The sequence below is a fragment of the Talpa occidentalis genome, unplaced genomic scaffold (assembly GCF_014898055.3).
Source record: "Talpa occidentalis isolate TD23 unplaced genomic scaffold, MPIMG_talOcc4v2.1 talOcc4.2, whole genome shotgun sequence".
NCBI classification, from domain to species: Eukaryota; Metazoa; Chordata; class Mammalia; order Eulipotyphla; family Talpidae; genus Talpa; species Talpa occidentalis.
Window position 1 is genome coordinate 93154169 of NW_023602073.1, and position 23212 is coordinate 93177380.

The 23212-nt window shown below is 43.4% G+C and overlaps 1 protein-coding gene across 1 annotated transcript in view; it reads left to right on the top strand.

Annotated features, from left to right (window-relative positions):
- The first annotated feature begins 2144 nt into the window (after positions 1-2144).
- NT5E (5'-nucleotidase ecto) overlaps positions 2145-23212 on the top strand; it is a 35065-nt gene continuing 13997 nt past the window's right edge. Inside the window, exons 1-3 of the mRNA XM_054699013.1 lie at positions 2145-2198; positions 5306-5528; positions 9475-9663. Coding sequence (XP_054554988.1) covers positions 2160-2198; positions 5306-5528; positions 9475-9663 — 451 coding nt within the window. The 5' untranslated portion in view covers positions 2145-2159. The remainder of the gene's footprint in view (positions 2199-5305; positions 5529-9474; positions 9664-23212) is intronic.

Sequence of the window (23212 nt, forward strand, 5' to 3'; positions counted from 1 at the left end):
TTGGTATCCAAGAGATAGTAATTGATTATTAGTTTAAATATTTAGCTTAAGCACTGGAAATAAATGATCAGAGATGTGATTACCTCATGATTACCTGAAGGTTTGCCTTAAGTGAGGAAAGGCTTATCCCTGAAGGGAAGGTAGACTTTGGTCTGTACATGGAATTTGTCAGGATTACAAGCCAAACTTTAGAAACATTAGCTTTCTCTCACTCCTAACTGCACAATACCTGCAGAAGATATTAGAAAGCATCGTACCACACTCCTCAGAGTTTAACAACAACAGCAGGGTTTTGAGTCACAGAAGAAAGGAATCTCCATTGTCCTTTTTCATATTTTTAGCTATATATATATTTTAAAGATTTGTTTTATTTATTTATGCATTTGAGAGCTGGGGTGTGGGCCAGGGGTGCAAAGAGTGAGAGGATTCACCAGAGACAGTGTGGGGAACAGAACAGGCAGATGTACTGAAATACACTGCTGAGGGGAGCAGCAGGAGAGCCAGGAGAGGTCTGCTGCACCATCTGAGTCTCCTCCCTGGCCGGGAATCGAATTCATGCTGCAGTGGCTCCTGATAACTTCATGGTGCTAACACTTAACTCCTTGCACCACCAGGGAGGCCCTGTGTTTTTAGCTTTAAAAGTCAGGTAACATTCCAGGTGTTTGGGTAGTTAGACATAATGCAATGGGCTAAATAGATAGTATGGCACCCAAATTTTATGGGGTTTTTTAGTAATATTTAAGACATCTCCGGCACAAAGAAAGCAGTGAGGGAGAGCAGCTGAGGCTAGACCATATGCTCACATTATACTAGACCATATGCTTGACCATATGCTCACATTATACTTGTATGATACTGGTGTTGGAGATGCTGATGGTCATTTTGCTAGACTCAACTCTTAAATTACAGAAAAAGTGCATTTGGTAAATTTAGTGTTTGTAATAAAATTATACAACATTGTCATAGGGATAGAAGTAGTGCATGAATGTGATTAGCAAATGAATGAGCCAAAAAAAAATGAATGAGCCCAATATTACAAATGAAATATTTGGAAGGCAAAGAAAGGGGGAAGGCGAAGGAGGAAAAGGAGAGCGAGCATAAGAATATGACAGGGGGCCTCCCCGGTGGTGCAGCGGTTGAGCACTGGGTTGCGAAGCTGCACGCAGTCTCTGCAGCATTGGTTCCATCTCCGGCTGCTCCCTGGCCCCAGAGGAGGTTCCCACATGGTGCGCAGACCTCTCCTGCTGTACCCGCTGCTCCCCTCAGCAGTGTGCTTCCGTCCTTCTGCCTGCTGTGCTCCCCGCTCTGGCTCTGGTGAATTCTCTCACCCTCCCGTGCTTCTGACTGTACCCAGTGCTTGTATAAATAAATAAATAAATCTTTAAAAAAAAAAAAAAAGAATATGACAGGGTCACAAAGTCACTTTCTGATGTGGGGGTCATAGCTATGAGTGGTCAGTGACAGTTTAGCTCAGATCAGGATGGGCAGTTAAAGACACAAGGGAAACTGGGTGCCAGAGCAACCAAGGACTTATAAGCACATGTAAGAAACATGAACAGAAATTTTCACAGAGGACCCAAAAGCAAAGTGGAATGATACTGCATTATAAATTTTTTAAATCTCTTCTGTTTTTTCCATAAACTCCCTGTAAGAGGTAAAGGAACACGGAAAGGTGACCTGCTCTGTTCTGTTCTCTTATTGCTCCAAGTCCTTCTCTTGGGCAGATCGTTCTGAGGTATTTTCATGTTATTAATACAAAATTGACATGGAAATACAATCAATTTATATAACACATTTCTCGTGTGCCCCCATTTGCCAGCCACATGACAGGAGCCTGGTGTGGCTGGTGAGCTGTGTGTCCTTCTTCTGAAAGCTGTGAATAATGAAGTTCTAGTAAGTGCTGTTGAAGAAAGACAGGTGGAGAAAGTCAAGGAATGGAAATGGATATTCACATTTCTAAAGAAAATGAGTGTTTATGTTTAAGAACAGAAAAGGTGGATTTATTGAAATATCTGCAAAGGAGCAGGGGGTGACACAGGAGAGGTCTGTGCAGAAAATGAGTATTTACAAGGAATTTTTCTGCATTGTTTGTAGGTAATGCTGTATATACACACAGGAAACTGGTTAGAGCTTTCTTTGCTTCATCATGTACTCACACAATGGGGGATCCCTGCCCTGTTCCAGGGAGTGAGCCAGAGGTGAGAGGGGTTGAGTGCGCAGGTGCACGTCTGCTGGGGCTGCACAGACGTGACCATTAGAGCAGAGGAAGGGCAGATAGCTCAGACAGGGGATAGGAAGACTTCTTGGGATGTTTCTCTTTGAAAAGGGCCATCAGACTTCAGTAATTAAACCATTAGTTGAATAAGTTAGTACAGGCATGACATGAAAAAGGACTTTTCTATTCTGTCTACCTAGCTGTGTATCAATTAGTTGATCCTTATCTCTCATCTACAGAGGGTCAGAGATAGTGAGAGCAGGAAAACTGCAAGCATTTTAGGGTTTGATTTGAAATGCTCACTATGTCCAGCCTCAACCCTTAGACCCAAGCATAGAGATTATGAAGGTTGGAGTCAAACAGCAGTAGTTCTAGCCCCACTTCTACTACTTATTAATTATTTATGTGACCTTGAACAATGTGTTTAACTTCTCTAGATCTCATTTTTTTCTTTGTAAATTGATAATAGTTATAACACGCACTTCACAGCACAAAATTACATTGTTATACAAAACAGTTTGCGTGATAGCTGTGTGTAGCAAGTGTTTATTAAATGCTGGTTTATTCTCATTACAACTTATGTGTATTCACTACCCCTCCAGAATAGCTGTGGTTAGAAACCATCCTGTTCACAGCTCATAAGCAGCAGAGGCAGCCCCGCCTCGTAGCCTCACATGTTAGAGAGTAGATGTCAGACATTGGCTGGGGGAGTGAGGTGAGATATAAGGCCAGATCTCAAAACCTAGGTACCGAGGACTCAGGATGTTGAATTTAACCACAAAGGCAGTGCAGCCACTGGAGGAACTTACAGCGGGGATGACAAGATCTCACGTGCATATGAGAAAGCTTATTCTGGAAGCAATATATAGAGGTGGCACACATAGATAGGGTATATCTAGGATGGGTCAGAGAAAAGAATGTGGATAGCTAAAAGCCCAGTAAGGAGGATTCTGCTTCCTAATTTATAGTCCAGGAGCAAGGATTGCACTCAGATAACAGCAATGAATGGACTAAATGGGGCATTTAGGCAAGGGGAGGAATGCCCGTAGGAGGTAAGGGAGTGAGTGATGGGGAGAGATCCAGCAGCTCCAGGGTTACTGCTTTTATTGCCTGGGTAGATGATGGTATCTTGGGTAAGAGAGGGAGTGTTGGGGGGCTATTTTGAGCACAAAATAGGTTTGGGGTGCTTTTGAGATGTTGGGAGGAAATGTTCATGTAGCAGTTAGACATTAGATCTAGAGGTCAGGAGAAAAGTCAGGGCAGCAAATGTTATGTTTGGAGTTGAAGGTGCAAATATGAATGAGACCATTCAGTGAGACCACACAGCAGCCTAAGCACCCAGATCAGGACCTGTGCCCCCAAGGGGACAGAGAGGTGAAAAGATGGCCAAAATCAACACTTTCAGGGGTTGCACTCAAGTTGGGGGAGGAGGCATGAACCACAGAACAAACATATGAAAAATATAGCAGTCCATGTTTGCTGAATACCCACAGTAAAATGCCGTCAATAAAATGCCCTGTGACTGACAGTTGGATAAGCTTTCAGGAATTATAAGCCCATTAAGTAAGATAGTTAATATCATCTGATAAGGGAGACTTATTTCCCCATAAAAAGAAAACATGAAGTTCCAAGAATAGAAGAGAAAAAAGGTGACAGTCACCCAAAACAGAGAGAATATTTAAGTCTAGATCAGCCTTTAAGATGGAAGCAATTAGAAGTAAATAGCAAATAGATTTAAAAATGGTTAGATCCTCAGAGATGGATGGGGGAAGGGCGAATGCAGAAGTAGTATCGTGTTGCTCTCTCTGGACAAGCATATGCACAGGGGAAACATCATGCACCTTCTCCTTTGAGCCCAGATGATCAGGGCATGCCTACCTGGGAGGGGAGGGCAGGGGGCAGCCCGAGAGAACTGGGTCTGGCCTGGCCAGGGCCTGCCCCCCCCACCCCCCACCCCACATACCCCACCCCCCACACCACCCCAACAAGTAGACATGCCCTTAGGGTGAAGGAAGTGCTAATAAGGAAGCAGCGGGTGGGTCCATAAGACAATATGGGGGGCGGGGTAACATTAATTTATGGAGGGCCACCAGTCAGCACGTTCAAGCCTGCTCCAAATTGACCTGCGAAGTAAAGCTGTTGAGCAAGTTGGAAACACACATTTAAGTACTCAGGGAATCAGCCTCGGCAGCCTGAGCAGTAGGGAGCTAGGTCTAGCAGGGGGAGATAGCAGCAGGGAGATAGAGCTTTAAGGAGACGGGACTATTCAGAGGGTCATGGAGAGAGGATGGAAGGTTCTTCAGGGAAGTGAATGATGTGTCATGTTTTGTCAGAAGGAGCTGCTGAAGTCAGAGCTGATTATTTTGTACCCACCCAGTGGTCACTCCCAGAGCAGTGAGGGATGGGAGACAGAAAAGGAGATGGAGGCAGAACCCATGCCAGGTCTCACCAAGCCCTTTGCTCAGGAGGTATCCAGAACCCCCAGAGTCATGTGATCATTTCGTCACCTGTGACACAGCCGGGAATGAAACACAGGGTGGTCCCAAAAGAAGAAACAGATGACACACTGTAAGACAGTGCCATCTCCTGCTTGCCTTTGTGAATCTTCTTTCTCCACTGAGGACTATGGAGCTCTTGTGAGGAAACAATTATGGGGACATAGTAGATTATAACCAAGTGGCTGTGAGAAGAAAGACAGTTCTCCCAAGATGGAGGTTGGGATGATTGGGTTCTTGCATTGAAATGGGGATTTATGTGAAAAGACCATGCAGACCCTCTAGCCTGCTTCCAGTGGGGGGTTGGCAAGTCAGTGGCCTGTAGCCAGCTCTCCAGGGGACCTGATGAGCCTTGAGGCCACCTTCCTTCCCCTGGTGTGGGGGCTGGAGAGCAGCCAGAGAGCTCAGTGTCCCAGAGCCAAGCCTCAGGGCCATTGAGTAAGATTTATGGGCATGAGGACAGAAGCCATGGAGTTACCCTCCCAGAGCCCAGCCAGGTCTGTGTGCCTCTGGCCTAGTGTAATGCTCTTCAAGGTATGCTTCTATTGGAAATTCCAGAGTTCCTAATTCTTTTTCTCTTTCCTCTTTCTACTAGGCACTGGGAAATCATGAATTTGATAATGGTGTAGAAGGACTGATTGATCCACTCCTCAAAAACGCCACATTTCCAATTCTGAGTGCAAACATTAAAGCAAAGGGGCCGCTAGCATCTCAAATATCAGGACTTTATGCTCCATATAAAGCTATTTCCATTGGTGGTGAAAAGGTGGGAATTGTTGGATATACCTCACAAGAAACGCCCTATCTCTCAAATCCAGGTATTTTCTACTCTTTTGACATGCGTTGCTTGAAAATAGATGCACTAACTCAGGATTTGGTGTTATTTTAATGGACATTATAGATAATAACAGGAATCACATATGGTATTGTTCTTAGGATGACATTGATGAAATCCATCTAGTGACTTCCATGTTGTTCTCAGTTTCGCCTTGAAGACATTCACTCTTCTGCTCAATGAACTTCTTTGTTGACATAAACAATATCATTGTTTAAAATCAGTGAGTTCAAAATTGGGTGAAAGGCTATTTGTAACCAGTGCGAAACAATACAGAGTCACTTACTCCAGAATGAGACTCATGTAATTCACTGCCCTTCCTTCTTCAGAACCAGGGACCCAGAGCTCAGTACACCCTATCTTTTCCTCAGTACACCCTATCTTTTCCTTTTCTAGTATGATTATGACATGTCTAGTTAACTCTACCTTCTTCCTTTTCATTATTTATCTCTTGTAGTTTTAATGACTTTGTTGTGTCTGTGTGTAGATACATGTGTATATCTATATTCTAATATAAAGCTGCTACAATATACATGTATTTGTGTATACATATGTGTACATACATTATTCTACAATGTTAAGACCATTCAAGAAACATTTGAACCACTTTCACTGAAACACCTTGGCAGTGAAAACAAAATGGCATTTTCTTTAAATTATCGAAACAAATTTTCTTTCCTTATTTAAAGGAAATTGGGAGGACCTCCCCGGTGGTGCAGCGGTTGAGCGCTGCGTTGCAAAGCTGCCCGCAGCCTCTGCAGCACCGGTTCGATCCCCGGCTGCTCCCTGGCCACCGGAGGAGGGTCCCGCATGGCATGCAGACCTCTCCTGCTGCCCGCTGCTCCCCTCAGCAGTATACTTCAGTCCTTCTGCCTGCTCTGCTCCCTGCTCTGGCTCTGGTGAATTCTCTCACCCTCCCGTGCTTCTGACTGTACCCAGTGCTTGTATAAATAAATAAAAATAAATCTTAAAAAAAAAAAAAAGAATTTATCTCCCTTAAAAAAAAAAAAAAAAAGGAAATTGGGAAACCAGGAGCAAGCATTAGCCAGAAAGAGAAAGATAAATACAGGATGGTGTTGTTTATATGTGGAATACAGAGAAACCAAACAAAGGGTCAAAGACAAACTTTAAAACCAACCCTTGAAAGCTGACCATAGATCTGAGGCATCCAGAGGTTTGAGGGGGAGGGCAGAGCACAAGGGACTTGGTGCAAGACTGTGGCTGCTTCCCTGGTGGGAGTGCGTCGGCAATCACACCTGAGGGGGACATCCTATACTGTCAAAACACTGACAAGAATGAAAAAAAGGAGGCTCCCTGGTGGCACAAGGGGTTAAGTCTCAGCACCATGAAGCTATGGGCAGGCCCTGGCCAGATAACCACATGGCACAGCAGACCTCTCTTGACTTGCCCACTGCTCCCCTTAGCAGTGTATTTCAGTCAGTCTGCCTGTTCTGCTCCCCACTCTGTCTCTGGTGAATCCTCTCACTCCCCTCCCTCCCCCACTCACTGCACCTCTGGCTTGCACCCCAACTCTTGTATACATAAATAAATAAAATAAATCTTAAAAAAAAAGAATGAAAAAATGATGCTTCAATTTAAAAACAGAATTAACATAGGACATGCTGCTATTTAACAATTAGAAAAATAATATATGATATATAAATTAATATACATTTAATATAATATAATAACACTTAATATAATATAATAATATGATATCATATATTATATAATAAATATAATATATAATATAATAGACTATAACATTTAATATAATAAAATATAATATAACATAATAAAATATAACATTTAATATAATATAATACATTGAAGATATTTTTAATTTAGCATACAAATACATAATATATTATTTATTGTTTTTAACAGATGCAGGCCATTCAAAGCAACATCAGAAGGTCAGGTGCCCTCAACCCAAGCAGCTGCTGGGCTCTGAGGGGAGAGGGCCTTGCGGCCACTCAGCCACAGAACAGACAAGGCTCTCCTGCTCCCTACTGTTGGGACTGAGATTATCTGGCCCTCCCAGGGGGTGGACATCTGCCCCACGGTGACCAGGCCTTTGCACACTGTGGACATATGGTCAATAGCTGTTACTGTTGAGGTCATGGGGGAGCCAGAGCGCCATTGTGGATGTCAAGTGTCACCTATTTTTTAAGTGTCTTAAAGGTGTTCCTCTGACTAAAAGGATGTGATCCCGGGCCTCCCCAGTGGCGCAGCGGTTGAGCGCTGGGTTGCGAAGCTGCCCGAAGCCTCTGCGGCGCCGGTTCAATCCCCGGCTGCAACCCGGCCACCAAAGGAGGGTCCCACATGGCGTGCAGACCTCTCCTGCCTCCCGCTGCTCCCCTCAGCAGTGTACTTCGGTCCTTCTGCCTGCTCTGTTCCCCGCTCTGGCTCTGGTGAATTCTCTCACCTTCCTGCGCTTCTGACTGTACCCAGTGCTTGTATAAATAAATAAATGGATCTTTAAAAAAAAAAAAAAAGGATGTGATCCCACCAGAGTGACTTTGGCAGGCTTCGACCTGAGGACTCGGGGGTGAGGGGTGGGGGGGAGAGTGGGCTTCTGCAAAGAGGATAGGGCTGAGATTACAGAGGGAGCCAGACTGCCTGATGCCTTTTTTTCTTTGTTTTCTTTCTTACTGAGACCACATTGATTACAGCACTGTATGTGAGTCAGAGTCACACCTCCTCAGATATATGTTACTACACCACACCACCACCAAAGCAAGCTGCCTCACTTCTAACAAACCAAATGCTCCCAGTGAGTAGGGTTGGGATGAGTGGCCTCTTGCTACAGTGGCCACCTGGTCAGATGCTCCTAGTCTGAGTACCGATAACACCAGAAAACACCTTAGTCTCTACCTGTCAGCAGCGGCCTGAGCAACCAGAGTACAGAACCTGTGTCTCCTCTCAATGAACATCTGGAATGTAACATAGAGGTCAGCTGGGAATTTCAGATAAAGATGTAGACTTGTTGAAAAACTAAATAAATATTTATTAGGCAGCAAACTCGAAAGCAAACTATGTCTCCATAATTTATATTCTGTCCACTGTTTTTTTGTAGTTCACTTAAGATAGAATGTAATTAAATACCACAAGAGAGTTGTGAAGTCGGAGGGAGAGAGGAAGGGGGCTTGGGTAAAGTGATGGTTGCCTTGGGGTGGGGGCAGACAGACTTGAGCAAAGACCTCCTTGACCCCTGGAGGGTCCTGTCAAGAACCCCAGGGCCAAGGGCCTTCAGTAGAACAGACACAGGTGGCGGGGGCAGGGGAGCAGCAGTTGGGAAGTTCTCAGTGAATGTTGCTGGGATGAATGGTGAGAGCAGGAGTGCGCAGGGACCACAGTCACAAGGTAGCTGAAGGTGTAGTTTCCTAGAACAAAGTTTCGGAGTAGGGAAAGCTGGAAAGTTGGGTGAGGACTTGATTTCAGGGGCTGCTGAATTCATGGCTGAAGAGTTAGGGTATACATGTATAATACGTACCAATATATTTGACATACAATGCTGTGTAGGTTAAAGGTGTACATATAGCATTATGACTTGGCATACATATAGTTATCACACTTGTGTGCTCATTTTCTGCATTGGCATAACAGAAATCTAAATATAAAACACATTAAAAAATAGATTTCCAGGTCTGAAACCTCCTCATAATTTTACATGGAATTTGAGCAACATACTATCATTCACAATCCTAAACTAATGTAACACTGAGTGATTGTAACTGAGGCTATTGATGGAAATTTTTTTGGCTTTCTAGGGATTTCATATGTGATTTATAAATATGTGTTAGTCTAAGTAAGTGAAGAGCCTCAATATATGAAGGTGTCTTTTACTGGCATATCAGTGTGTATAATAAGTAATATAATAAAAATTACTGCCAAATAATGTCCATTTTATTTATTTTGCTCCACAGGAAGAGATTTAGTATTTGAAGAAGAAATTGCTGCCTTACAACCTGAAGTTGATAAACTAACAACTCTAGGTGTGAACAAAATAATTGCACTGGGACACTCTGGCTTTGAGATGGATAAACTCATCGCTCAGAAAGTGAAGGGAGTGGACGTCGTGGTGGGAGGCCACTCCAACACATTTCTTTATACAGGTAATTATTTCCCCAAAAATGATGTGGGCCAGGATGTCTAGATAACTTTTGTCTTTGTAGCTTATTATTTTTGCTGCTTTTTTAACCTATAGTATGAATTATATTACATAATGTGTAATAGTCATGTAATACATATTGAATGTTAACATGTGTGAATCTTTCTCAAGGAAAGATTCTAGAGCATTACCAGAATAATTGATTGCTTCACAATGACCTAAATTACATTAATTTAGGCATATTACAATATCTTTATATAACATGTATAATATATATGCAAATATATAAAACAAATATATATGCAAATACATAATATATATGCAAATATATACAATATATATGCAAATATATATAAAACAAAAAGATTGCTGAGCCCCCAACAGTCAGTTTACACCAAAAAGCAACATCTTATATAAAAATTTTAAGCATAACCAAAATAATATAGATAAGACCCTCACACGTCAAGGTGACAGGATCTGATATGTAGGTTCAAAGGAAACAGTAACTGGGGCCTTCCTGGTGGTGCAAGGGGTTAAGACGAGGCACTATGGAGCTACCCACAGCCACTGCAGCATGAGTTTGATCCCTGACCAGGGAGCTACCCACATGGCGCAGCAGACCTCTCCTGTCTCGCCCAATGCTCCCCTCAGCAGTGTATTTCAGTCAATCTGCCTGTTCTGCTCCCACTCTGGTGAATCCTCTCAACCCCACCCCCCACCCCCGCACCTGTGGCCCCAGTTCTTATATACATAAATAAATAATTTTTTTTTTAAAAAAAGGTGGGCCTCCCTGGTGGCACAAGGGTTAAGAAACAACCTGTGGAGCTATCCATAGCCAATGAAGTACGAGTTTGATTCCCAGCCAGCAAGCTAACCACAGGTGCAGCAGACCTCTCCTATCTGGCCCACTGCTCCCCTCAGCAGTGTATTTCAGTTGATCTGCCTGTTCTGTTCCCCACTCTGTCTCTGGTGAATCCTCTCACTCCCCGCATTTCTGGCCTGTACCCCAGCTCTTGTGTGCATAAAATAAATAAATCTTAAAAAAAAAAAAAAAAAAAAAAAAAAGGAAACAGATACTGGAACTCTGGGCTCAAGCCCTGACTATACTACACACTAGACCGGAGGGAGTGCCTTGGGAGACACTGCCCCCCAGTATTTCTCATCCTCTCTCCCACTGCCTTCTCTGTGTTAGGTACTTTTAGTTAGAAAACCACTTTTTACCTCCATCTGAATCTATAATGTCCAAGAACTTTTGGGTCTGGCTCCACAAGCCTTTCCCCCTGGGCCCCCCACCACAGCCACAAGAAGCTTTGAAGTATTTTCAAGAAAAGGAAGACTAGGAGGGCCAGGATGGTGGCTGGCTTTTATCAGCAGTGAGGAGCTTTGATGGGGAACACTCCTCCACTAAGGAGGTTGCTGCTTCGGCCATCTCTCCATGAGCTCTCTGAGGACATTCTCTTTTCATCAAAGGAAAAGTAAAGAAAAATATCCCAAACAGTAGAAAATAACCAAAAATGTTAAAAGGGTTATCTAAGAAGAGAATACAGGTAGCTTTTTTTCTTCTTAGCACTTCTGTTTTCAAATAATGAGTGTGTATTAATTTTGCAATCAAAAAAAGAGAAACAAATTATGGATAGAAAAGAAAGAAACACAACACCAGGGCAGAAGACTTCAGTTCTGACTCACTTAAAAAATCTTGAACTTCTGAACCTATTGGCTTCACTTCAAAATGGGGATAATGCTCAAAGTGCTGCATTGTTGTGAGAATTATATGAGCTGGTGTCTGCAGAAACACTTTATAAATTGCAAATAGCTGTAGTCCTGGTTGTGGCGTGGAACTGCCTGCCAGGAAAAATAAGCCAATCATGATGATGACGGGTAGGGCTGACCTTTACTTAAGAAAATAACGCTAGTGTCCAGGTGTTCATTTCCTTACTGATTCAGTTCCCTCACAAGTTATTTTACTCCTCGGTAAACACAGTCTAAAGAATCATTTCAAACCTAATATTATACTTATCAGTGAGATCAAGTGTTAAGTTTTCTTTTTTTTTATTTATTTATTTATTTATTTTTTAATAATAAATTTTATTTTTATATTCCCCATACAATTGCAGCCCCCCATTCTGACCCCAATCCCTCCCCTCCCACCCCCGCCCCCCTAAAAGTGTCTCTGGTTCGTAGTTTTTTGTTGATTTTGCTTTTCACTTTCTTATAGTTATTCGTTTTCCTGGTCCCTTATTTAAGTAAGTGTTAAGTTTTCTTAACGAAGCTCTTTTTTAAACAGACTAAAATAGATGAAGTATTTACATTACTCACAAGAAGGATAAATACTATGTCACAGGAAAGGATGGTATAAAATGTTGAAAACAGCTCCAGGCACAAAGCTGACAATTCTTCAGCATGACTTGGACAGTCAGGGGCACTGCCAGGGATGTAAATTTCTTTCTTAAAGAAAGTAACATTGCAGTCAAACCTCCCAGAGCCACTTAAGTCCCCCAGGAAGGTTAGATGCCCTGAGGACAGCACGACCAGGAAAATCCACTGCAGCAGGATACAGGCAGCACTGGGCACAGGTTTAAGACTCTGCCTGTTTCCTCCCAACTGTAAAATGAGGGGGTGGCAACAGTGACTATTACAAAAGGTGATGTAACTTCATGTATGTAATGAAAGGATGTAAGTGATATGCTGTCTAGAAATTTAATAGCTCTTATTTCAGGCATTCCCCAGCTCTGTGGGTAAGACCAGAACTAAACCTTTCCCCACAGCCTTCTCTTAACTTTTCTCTGAGGCCATATCAGAAGCGTAGGGCCCAGCGCCGGAGCTAGATGTCCGCCTCCTATTTCCTTGCCCTTCACCAGTGGAGTAGTAGTTTCAGACTTTTTGGACTGTGGTTCATAGTAAGAAAGGCATTGTACATGAAAACTCAGCATACACGTTCACATGTGTGCATTCACACGCTAGAACACAGGCACATGTGTGTACAAGCATGTGCATGCCACACAGAAAGAACACTTTCATATTGCATCTGGAATGTACACTGATATTTTCTCTTCTGTTTCACCTTTTTAAACTGCCAGGTCCACCCAGTAAATGAACTCTCTCCTATTGTAACTAGCCCATATTTTGAGAGGCTCATCTTTAAATGAGGTGTGCTGAAAACAATAGATGAATCAAAGGTATTTGGAAGTCACTCCAACCTTCCTCGTGATATTTCTTTACGCCATATTAATCTATGCCGCATCCCAGTGCCTGCTGCTCACGCACAGCCTTGGTGGGTCTGGAAAAGCTCAAGACAAAGCCTGACTTCCTGTTAATTCTGCAGCTTGTCCTTTTGTTTATGTCTCTTTTGTCCCAGCCAGTGAAGCCCTACAGATCAGTATATGCCTTTTGCTAAGTAAATGAATTTCATTTGTGATGAATGACTATGAAAGAAAGATGCAAAGATAAAAATGATCATTTACTTATCCATAAATCTTGAAGTAGATAATTATAGCCTCTGAAAAAACTTGCCTCTTTTAGTTTTGCCACTTATTTCGCATTTTATGATTGTTCACCAAGATTATACTTGTTCTCACGACTATAATAAATTTTGATACTTATTCTTGAGGAATAAAATTAACAATTAAAAGTAGTAATTTATTTAAATAAATTTTCCCTTTAAAAAGAGGTTCCACTGAATTGTTTTTGAAATTACCATAGAGTTAAAATTCATAATAAAAATGTGGTAAAATAATACATCCCTTGGAATTTTCAATTTGTTTGAACAATTTCAACACATATAGGACCCAACACATACAAACAAATACACACACTCCTGAAAAACTGAAAGAAAATTTCAAAAGCAGATGCATCTGATTTTTTTCTGTTCTGTTATTTATTTAATGTAGTTACCACCTAGCTGGCAAGAATCCAACATGGCATGGAGACCTCTCCTGTCACGCCTGCTGCTCCCCTCGGCAGTACATTTCATTAGTCTGCCTGTTCTGTTCCCCTCTCTGTCTCTGATGAATCCTCTTACCCTCCTGCGCATCTGGCCTGTACCCCGGTTCTTGTATTAAAAAAAGTAGGATTTCTTTATTTGATCATTTTTTATTAACTACGTGATTCTCATTGCTTCTAGATTTAGATACACATTTGCTGAATATGAAATTCATGCCTTTTTATTTACTTAGAGAACATAAATGATTTTAATGTCCTCAGAGTTCATTCTCAAAGTAATGGAATAGCAAAGAACAGATACAAAACCCTGCTGTTTGTTTTTCATGCTGCAGGCATGTGATAGGAATAGAGGAGCCTGTCCAGGCTTCATTAGAAGGAAGGCAAAGATTCTACTGGTGGTGGTCACTGTTCATCTCTCCTTAATTTTCACTCATTGGTTAAGAGAATCTTGCCTCTCAGAACAAAAGAATGGTCTTATTTCCTAGACCCACAGGACAGGAAAACACTGTCCAACAAAGAACCATCTCCTTTGGGCATCAATAAGGACTGCCAACATCTGTGCCTTATTAAGTGTGTTGGGAGAATCAAACAACAGGCAGGGGAGCCGGCAGTAACTTCAAGGACAGCGTTCTGATTGGCACAGGGACTTGGCCACTCACTCAAAACCTTTCAGTCATTGTAGCCACACCCCCTTCTTAGCACCAGCTTCTCTAATGGAGCAAAGTCAGAGCCTCCAGTTGGTGATTAGTGCAATCATAGAACACTGATAAGACTTCACTACTTCTCATGAATTTGCCTTTCAAGATGAATTGGGACTATTTTAAACCAAAATCTAAAAAGGATGACTATCCAATGCATACAAGGTCTTTGGCGGGGTTGAGTTATAAGGGGAGCTACTGATCAACTATTGTGAAACCATAAGCCCACTCCTACCACAAAGTATAAACCTCTTCCTGGGGCTGTGGTTTTTGTTGTCTTAATTGTGCTGTTTGACAGACTTCCAAGAAGGTTTGGATTTTCCCAACCTCTTTAGGAAGCAACATGGGGTTATAGAAAGGGCTCTGGACTCTGACCAACCCCTTACCCTTCCGGGTTGGTCACCGCTTGCTGTCTGACCTCAAATAAGTCAACAGCTCTGGGATTCAGCTTTCTTATTTTAAAAATGGTCACAGTGATCTGACTATTCCAGAGAAAGTTGCAGGGGTTCTATTAGGTAATATATGAGCAGAACTGGACCCTGGAGCATAGTGGGTCTAAAAGATGTCAAATCTTTTAAATGAAAAGAGGGAGGATACATAAATTATCTGCATACAGATTTTTTTAGTTTTATTGAGAAATCATTGACATATGTCACTGCATAAGTTTAATGTCGACAGCATGATGGTTTCATTTACGTGTATTGTGAAATGATCACCATGATGGGTTCCACTAAGATCCATAGAAAGATGTACTTTCCAGACTGTAACTACCTGAGAGTCACAAATCCTCAAACTAACACATGAGGTCACTTCTCCCTTTAACAAATTAAAAGACTCCTTATCCCACAAAACTTGGGAATATTGGAATTTTTCTCAATCTTTCTCAAAGAAATATCAAATCTGAGATCCCTCATTTTTCCTGGTTCCTTGAACCTAAGTTTAACTTCTGCTGAATTCTTAGCACCTCTGGCCTTGCTCTTTCAAACCATTCTTTCCTATGTATGCAACAAGACCTACTGACCTTTCTTCTTATCTCCCCAAACACTGTACACACGGGCAGTTACCCTAGGAGTTTGCATGGCACCATAGAAAACACAGCCATAGCACGGCACAACCTGTAACCTGCACTGAGTCCTGGTCTTCAAAGCCCTCCGCCATTACCACTGGGGCACTTATCACTGGTTGGCTTTTCTTCCTCAGCCCGCCCCTCCTCAGAGTGCCCACCATCTACCACTTTGGTGGTCTCCTTTTCTTTACTTCTTCTCTACCCTCTTTATCCCAGGCTACTCCTGAAACTCAATATTTCTCCCACTAATTAAGCATCTTCAATCTGGTCCCCCACCTGGTCTACCATCCCTAACCTACCTCACCTAACCTTGGAGAAGAGAGGAGCAAAGACACCATAACTAAAACTGTCAGACTCTTGTCTTCTCATAAGCACTTTACTAAACAGTATGCTTTCTCCCTGAGGTGTATTCTGTCACCAGTTTTCCACTCATCATGATCCATACATGTACATTTTTGTAAATCACAGAAATTATATGGCCATTACCACAGAGTAGTGAGACAATGGATACTCTTTTACTTCTCCACTTGGCAAATACACGGTAATACTCGTTTTACTTTAAAAATAATTTTTTAAACTGAACAATGATTAAAAAATAAAAAAATAAAAAATAAATAAAATGAGAAATTAACCACTTATAAAAAATACATTTTTTAAAAACCTCTCTCTACCACATAAATGTAATTAATACTAAATTTTATTTTTTAAAATTTTTCCACAGATAATTTACTGATTCAGTAGGCTTTATTCAGTGATTCATGAGTTGGGCGGCATCCCACCCAGCAGACACAAAAGAGCATTGAAGAGCAAGAAATATTTATAGACTAAAATGAAGAACAAGGAAGTGGCCATGGGCATTTACTTACTGGTTAAAGCAAGGTTACTTTCCTTCTGTGGGGAGAAGTGAAGCCTTGGAGCCAGCCAGGTAACTTGTGCTGAACAGGCAAGTGCTGATTGGTTGTCTGAGGCCTGCCTTTTCAGAGAGAACAGAGCATAGAAATACAGTGAAGTTTTGACTTGCAAATGTGGGATTTAGCATGAGTGACTCCAGGGGCCTCCCTGGTCGCACAAGGGGTTAAGCATCAGCGCTGTGAAATGATCTCAGCTACTGCAGCACCAGTTCGATCCCTGACAAGGGAGCTAATCCACATGGCACAGCAGACCTCTCGTGTGTGCCCGCTGCTCCCCTCATCAGTGTATTTCAGTAGATCTGCCTGTTCTGCTCCCCACTCTGTCTCTGGTGAATCCTCTCACCCCCTGTACTTCTGGCCTGTACTCCAGTTTTTAATTTTTTTTAATAGTTTGTTCTTTTTTTAAAAAAAGATTTATTTATTTATACATAAAAGAACTGGGGTACAGGTCAGAGGTTTGGGGCACAGAGTGGGAAGCAGAACAGGCAGGCTGACTGAAGGACACTGCTGAGGGGGGCAGCAGGAGAGACAGGAGAGGTCTACTGTGCCATGTGAGTAGCTCCCTGGCTTGCCAGGGACCGAGTTCATGCTGCAGAGGCTGCAGACAGCTTCACAGTGCTGTGCTTAACCTCTTGCACCACCAGGGAGGCCCCCTGTACCCGTTTTTATATGCATAAATAAATCTTTTTTTTTTTTCACATAGTGACATTTTATTCAGCAATCTTGATAAATTCACCTACAAATTTTATTAGATACTTTAAAATGTGGCCTGAAACTGACAGGTTTTTTTCTCTTTTTTTAAGTTTTTTACACCATTATTCATTTTTCTTTAAAGATTTATTATTTATATAAGCACTTGGTACAGTCAGAAGTGCAGGAGGGTGAGAGAATTCACCAGAGCCAGAGCAGGGAACAGAACAGGCAGACAGACGAAATACACTACTGAGGGGGGCAGCCAGCGAGACAGGACAGGTCTGCTGCGCCATGTGGATATCTCCCTGGCCAGGGATCTAACTTGTGCTTCAGTGGCCGCCAATGGCTTCATAGGTTGCGTCTTAACCCCTTGTGCCACCAGGGAGGCCCCACCATTATTCATTTTTAAACAATATTTGCTTCCCTCCACCCCCTCAGGTGTAGTCCCCATAGAATTTCCTTCCCCAATTTCCTTCACCCGTGCACCATCACCTCAGTCCCCTGTGCTCCTCCCTCCCTCTGATCCATCTCCCTCCTCCTCCCCTGCAGGATGTCTCTGATTTATAATTGTCTGTTTTTGCTTTGCTGTGTTTTGTACTGTTATTATTTTTTTACACTGATGTCTTATTTGGTTCCCCTGTATTCCTGCTATAAGTGAAACCATCCAGTATTTTTCTTTTTCCTTCTGACTTATTTCACTGAGCATAATTCCTTCTAGCTCTGTCCACATTGCTGTGAATAGCATGAGTTTATCTTTCTTGATTGCTGAATAATATTTCACATAAATAAATCTTAAAAAAAAAGTAACATGAGCAACTCCATCTTGGGCTTAGTCTGGTTAACAACTTGAATTGATATTTTTGTTATAATTTTATATAGTGACCATATGTATCTTTTTGCCTTTAAAAGGTCAGAAATCAGGAATGCAAAGGGTGCTTTATCCCAAGCATTCTGGCTGTGTCTCACCCAGTTCTCTTGTCCTTAGTTTATAGATTTCTCAAAAGCCTAGATACCCATGGCTGTGAAATTGCGACTATTCACCTAGAAGGGACTTTCCAAATTCTGTCATGATTTGGTCTTCCATGCCAGTTGATCTCCAGGAAAACCAGTTCATATTGCATACTCCTCACTCCACAGTTCACCAGTGGATATTGTACAGTTTATGGGAATCAGATGTCAGGCCCCTCACTGAATGCAAACACAGCATTTCCCACTCAATGTGACCACCATGAGAATGCCTTTTCCACCTCAGTGCTGATTTTCCTTAAAAAAACTTATCAGGTTTACATTAAGTAATGATAAAGTTTACCTGCTTTTTATTTTTTTTAAAGATTTATTTATTTATTTTATACAAGAACTGGGGTACAGGTCAGAAGCGCAGGAGGGTGAGAGGATTCACCAGAGACAGAGTGGGGAGCAGAACAGGCAGATCCACTGAAATACACTGCTGAGGGGAGCAGCAGGTGCAGCAGGAGAGGTCTGTGCACCATGTGGGGTTCTCCCCGGCCGGCGGGGAATCAAACTGGTGCTGCAGAGGCTGCAGACAGCTTCGTGGCACGGTGCTCAACCACTGCACCACTGGGGAGGCCCAAGTTTACCTCCTTTTTAATCTCATGAAATAAACTCATTACTTCTGAAAAGAGCACTATTAGTAAATGGAACTACAAGGACATGTTAAGGTACACATCAGTATCTCTCACCATTCCATTTCTTCGGAACCTGCATGGTAACAGGCCTTTGTGGTAAGAACAGAGGGTGGCTGTGTTATTGGGGGTTTTTTTCTTGCTTCATTTATTATATATAAACCCTTTCCATCATGTGAAAAGTGAATGGGAAGTCTGGATCTGGAAGAACACTAAGCCAGGGGCCTGGCTAGATCCTCTGTGAAGAGAAGGGTGCTGGGCCGCTTGGGGAACTGCTCCTTCCTCTGCTCTCCCTCCATTGCACAGCCTCGCCTGGCCTTATAAAGACGAAGCAGAGACCTCAGGCCTATCCTTGCCCAACCATGGAGAGGCAAAAGGCTGGGTACTTGTTGGAGCTTTGGAAATTTTTACTGAATGAGTAAATGTGAGCATAGTGAGCCATTTCCCACCCTGCGGGGCTCCTTTGCTTGCCCAACCAGTCAGGACTGGGTGTAGGCAGACACCTGGCTTGGATTTCATGAAGGTTTTGTGCCCACCCTGCCGCTACTCAAAGATGCTTGGTCTCTTAGTCCTCCCAGTCATCACTGAAGTCCAAGAGCAAGAATTTGAGCAGCCAATTAAGCATGTGCAAACAGAGGGACAAAGTGGGAGTTAGAGATTCCCTTGAATGCCCTGAAGGAGACACGAACGCTTATGTTCTATGGTTGCTACAAAGATCACTTAGGAGAGGGTGACTCACTGTCTAGTTGCGCAAGCTTCTTGACTATACTGTGAAGACAGGAGAGAACCCTCTGTCCTGGACAGCGGGTACTGCTTCTGTGTCAGGGGCAGAGAGGGGGCCAGGGAGTGGCAGCTGGCCTGGGGGCCTCTTGGAGGAGTCTCCCCACAGTCCTGCACAGAGCCTAGAGCTGGGCTACCTGAGCGGCCCACTTTACGGCTTGCCTTACCACAGGATTTCCTGCAAGGAAAAGTTACTCAGAGATTTAAAAAAAAGAAAAATTAAACCACTTTTTTAAAAAACAGTAATTAGGGTTTCCCCTGGTGGTGCAGGCAGTTGAGCACAGCGCTGTGGAGCTGTCCACAGCCTCTGCAGCGGGGGTTCGATCCCGGCTGGCTGGGGAGATACCCACATGGCACAGCAGACCTCTCATGTCTCGCCTGCTGCTCCCCTCAGCAGTGTATTTCAGTCGGTCTGCCTGTTCTGTTCCCCTCTCTGTCTCTGGTGGATCCTCTCATCCTCCTGCACATCTAGCCTGTACTCTGGTTCTTCTATGCATGAATAAATAAATCTTTAAAAATAAATTAAAAAACAGTAATTAAATCTGTTTTATAAATCTAAAAAATAAAAGTAGCCCCAGAGGGCCTGCCTAGTGGCACAAGGGGTTAAGACGCAAACTATGAAGCAATCCGCAGCCTCTGCTGCACGAGTTCGAGTCCGTGGCTGGCCAGGGAGCAACCCACATGGCGAGGCAGACCTCTCCTGACTCACCCGTTGCTCCCCTCAGAAGTGTATTTCAGTCAATCTGTTTGTTCTCTTCCCCACTCTGTCTCTGGTGAATCCTCTCACCCCCCACACCTCTGGCCTGTGCCCCAGCTCTTATATGCATAAAATAAAATAAATTAAAGTAGCCTCAGAATGAAACCAAACTGAAACTGAACAAGTACCATACCCATTCTGTTGACTCCCAGCAACTCACTCAGTTCTCTTTGCTGGCTGGCTAGTTGGGGATGTTGAATTGAGGGCCACTGGGGAGAGGAGTTAACACATTGTAGAGCCAGCAAGGCACAGAGCAGGTTCTCTATGATCCAGGCAGATGGGTAAAGGAGAGTTTTATTGAGCTTTTTACACCATTTGTAGGTGTAACCCTCATGAAATCCAATCCAGATATCTGCCTACACCCAGTCCTGACTGGTTGGGCAAACAAAGGAGCCCCACAGGGTGGGAAATGGCTCACCCGGGTACATGGCAGGCAGGAAGGCCAGGGAGGCCAGGCTGCAAGAAGGCTGGCAGGCAGGAAGACCAGGGAGGCCAGGCTGCAAGGAGGCTGGCAGGCCTCCCAGTCCCTGGCGAATCTTCACTCTTTCTGGGCCCTCTGGCATTCTCTTATGGGCTCTTTTCTGCTTTCTCTCTGCCGTTGCTGTTTCTTTTTCTCCTGGCAGTCCCGTGACACCACCCTTATAGGCCCAGCCTCTCAGCCCAGGTGTGCCCACCTATGCACGCCCATACCCTATTCCAGGTGTCTGCCATTAGGCACACATGTAGGACCACAGGGACCCATCATTAATGCTAATAGCAGGAGGGTAGAAAATGCTGATAATTTTTACTTACCCTATACACATCAACATTGCTCACCTCCACATGTGGATTCCCCACAAAAGCACTCAACAAACATTTACTAACACCTACCATGTGCTAGGTGCACAGCAGCCCCTGCCTCCATGGAATGTATTGTCTTTAAAGAGATGCTGATCCTGATCAGATTTTTTTAAGTGTAATTTTGCAAATAAGTCAATCATATCATGTATAACCACAGAGCATGCTGTGAAGGGAGAGGTACAAGATGTGGCAAGAGCATCTATAGCAGGACCTGATCAAAAGCTAAGATCAAAGCTGTCAGTTCTTTTGAGGAACTGACACTTGGGCTAAGAACAGGAAGACAACCACGAGTTAAAACTGGTAAATAATAATCACTAACCTTTACTGAGTTTCTAGCTTTATTTGCTGCATTATCTTCTTTAATCCTGACAACCCCTAAGGGTCTCCATTTTTTTTTTTTTAATTTATTTATTTTTTTTATTTATACAAGAGCCAGGGTACAGGCCAGATGCGCAGGAGGGTGAGAGGATTCACCGGAGACAGAGTGGGGAACAGAACAGGCAGATAGACCGAAGCACACTGCTGAGGGGAGTAGCGGGCGAGACAGGAGAGGTCTGCACACCATGTGGGTTGCTCCAAGATCAGCGGGGATGGAACCGGCACTGCAGAGGCTGAGGACAGCTTCACAGCACTGTGCTCAACCACCTGCTCCACCAGGGAGGCCCGGGTCTCCATTTTTACAGATGAATAAATTAAAGCATAAAGATATATGGAACTGATATGCAGGCCTCTGGCAGCAGGGCTCACTCCAAGGGTAGAGGAAAAGGCATGGAAGAGGCTAAGATAGCAGAAGTGCAGGGCAAGGGGTCTATAGGAAGCTGGCAAGCTAAGAAAGGGTCATATCATGTAGGTCTTGTAGGTCATGGTATTCACATCAGAAATGGTAGTATTTTTCATAAGACCAGCAGAAAATATTTTAAAGCCAGGAAACACATAAATGATCACATTTATGTTTTAGAAAGATCACTCAGTTTGCGGTGTGGAAACTGGATTATAAAGAGATGCTCAGAGGCCAGTTCAAAGGCAGTTGTCACAGTTATCCAGGCACAAAGCTATTGGTGGCCAAGCCTGGGCTTGGCTGAGGACACAGGGGCCAGGAGACAGCTAAGAGCAGTGTCTGCAGGACTGAGCACTTCCAAATAATTAAAGAGAAACTCAAGTCCTATAGAAGCTATGATGTGAAGTAGAAGTCCAGTCTTACAGAAATCCAGAAGTTCTTAAGCCACTTCCCATATACGTGAAAATCCTAGCATGGACTGCCTTAAAACGTAGTATAATTCCTTCAGTCAAATGAAAATCACCTCAAAGTCTGCTTCCTCCACCTCTGTCACATGATCTGTCCTTGCTGGTGGCTGGAAGGCCACCCTGGAACCATCATGTTCCTGAGGGGCTGCTCCCCACACAAGGCACCACGCTGTGCTAGGTAATGCTCGCTCACCAGCTCCATGCCAGCCCACAGCTCCACGGTGCCTCCAGGTGTGGGCCCATTGTATGTGTTTGCTAGACGGCTGGGCTAGAATTCCGGGGATAATTTCTCTCCTACCAAGATGACAAGCGGGTTTCCAAAGTCAGATGTGTGGTTCCATTGGAGAGAATCTATTTTGAGCATGAGCATCTTTGGCTGGGCACCATGGAATGGTGTGGAAAATGTGGCGCCCAGGGCTGCTTTCTCTGCCAGTGGCTTTTTGGAATTGCTGAGTTAAGGGGAAGCGAAGAGCCCTTAACTATGGAAGAGGCACCGATGAGCCAAAGCAGACCAGCTAGTCCCTCAGTCCCTTTTCCCCAATTAAATCCTTTTAAAATGTCAATGACATGTCTCATACCCTATCAATAGAAACATCAAGCCCTTTCCTAGAACTGGAGAGAGTGCCCTGTCAAAAGGGAGCTGGGATCTGAGCTCGCATGTGCAGACTGTGGCTCTCATCCGACAAGGTGCTGCACCGGGGAGTGGGATTCCTAATGTTTAGATTCTATGTAAGTTCTGATATGTCTGTGCAAGGCAGAAAAATAAAGGTCACAATTCAGACATATCATTTTTAATTAGTGTTTTCATTTTCTTTGCATATATACCCAGAAGTGGAATTGCTGGATTGTAAGTTCCAGTTTTAATTTTTTGAGGAATCTCTGTACTGTTTCCCATATTGACTGTACCTGCAGTGCACCAGGGTCCACTATTCCACACCCAGTCCCCAACCAGCACTTATTTCTTTCTGGTAATAATAGCCA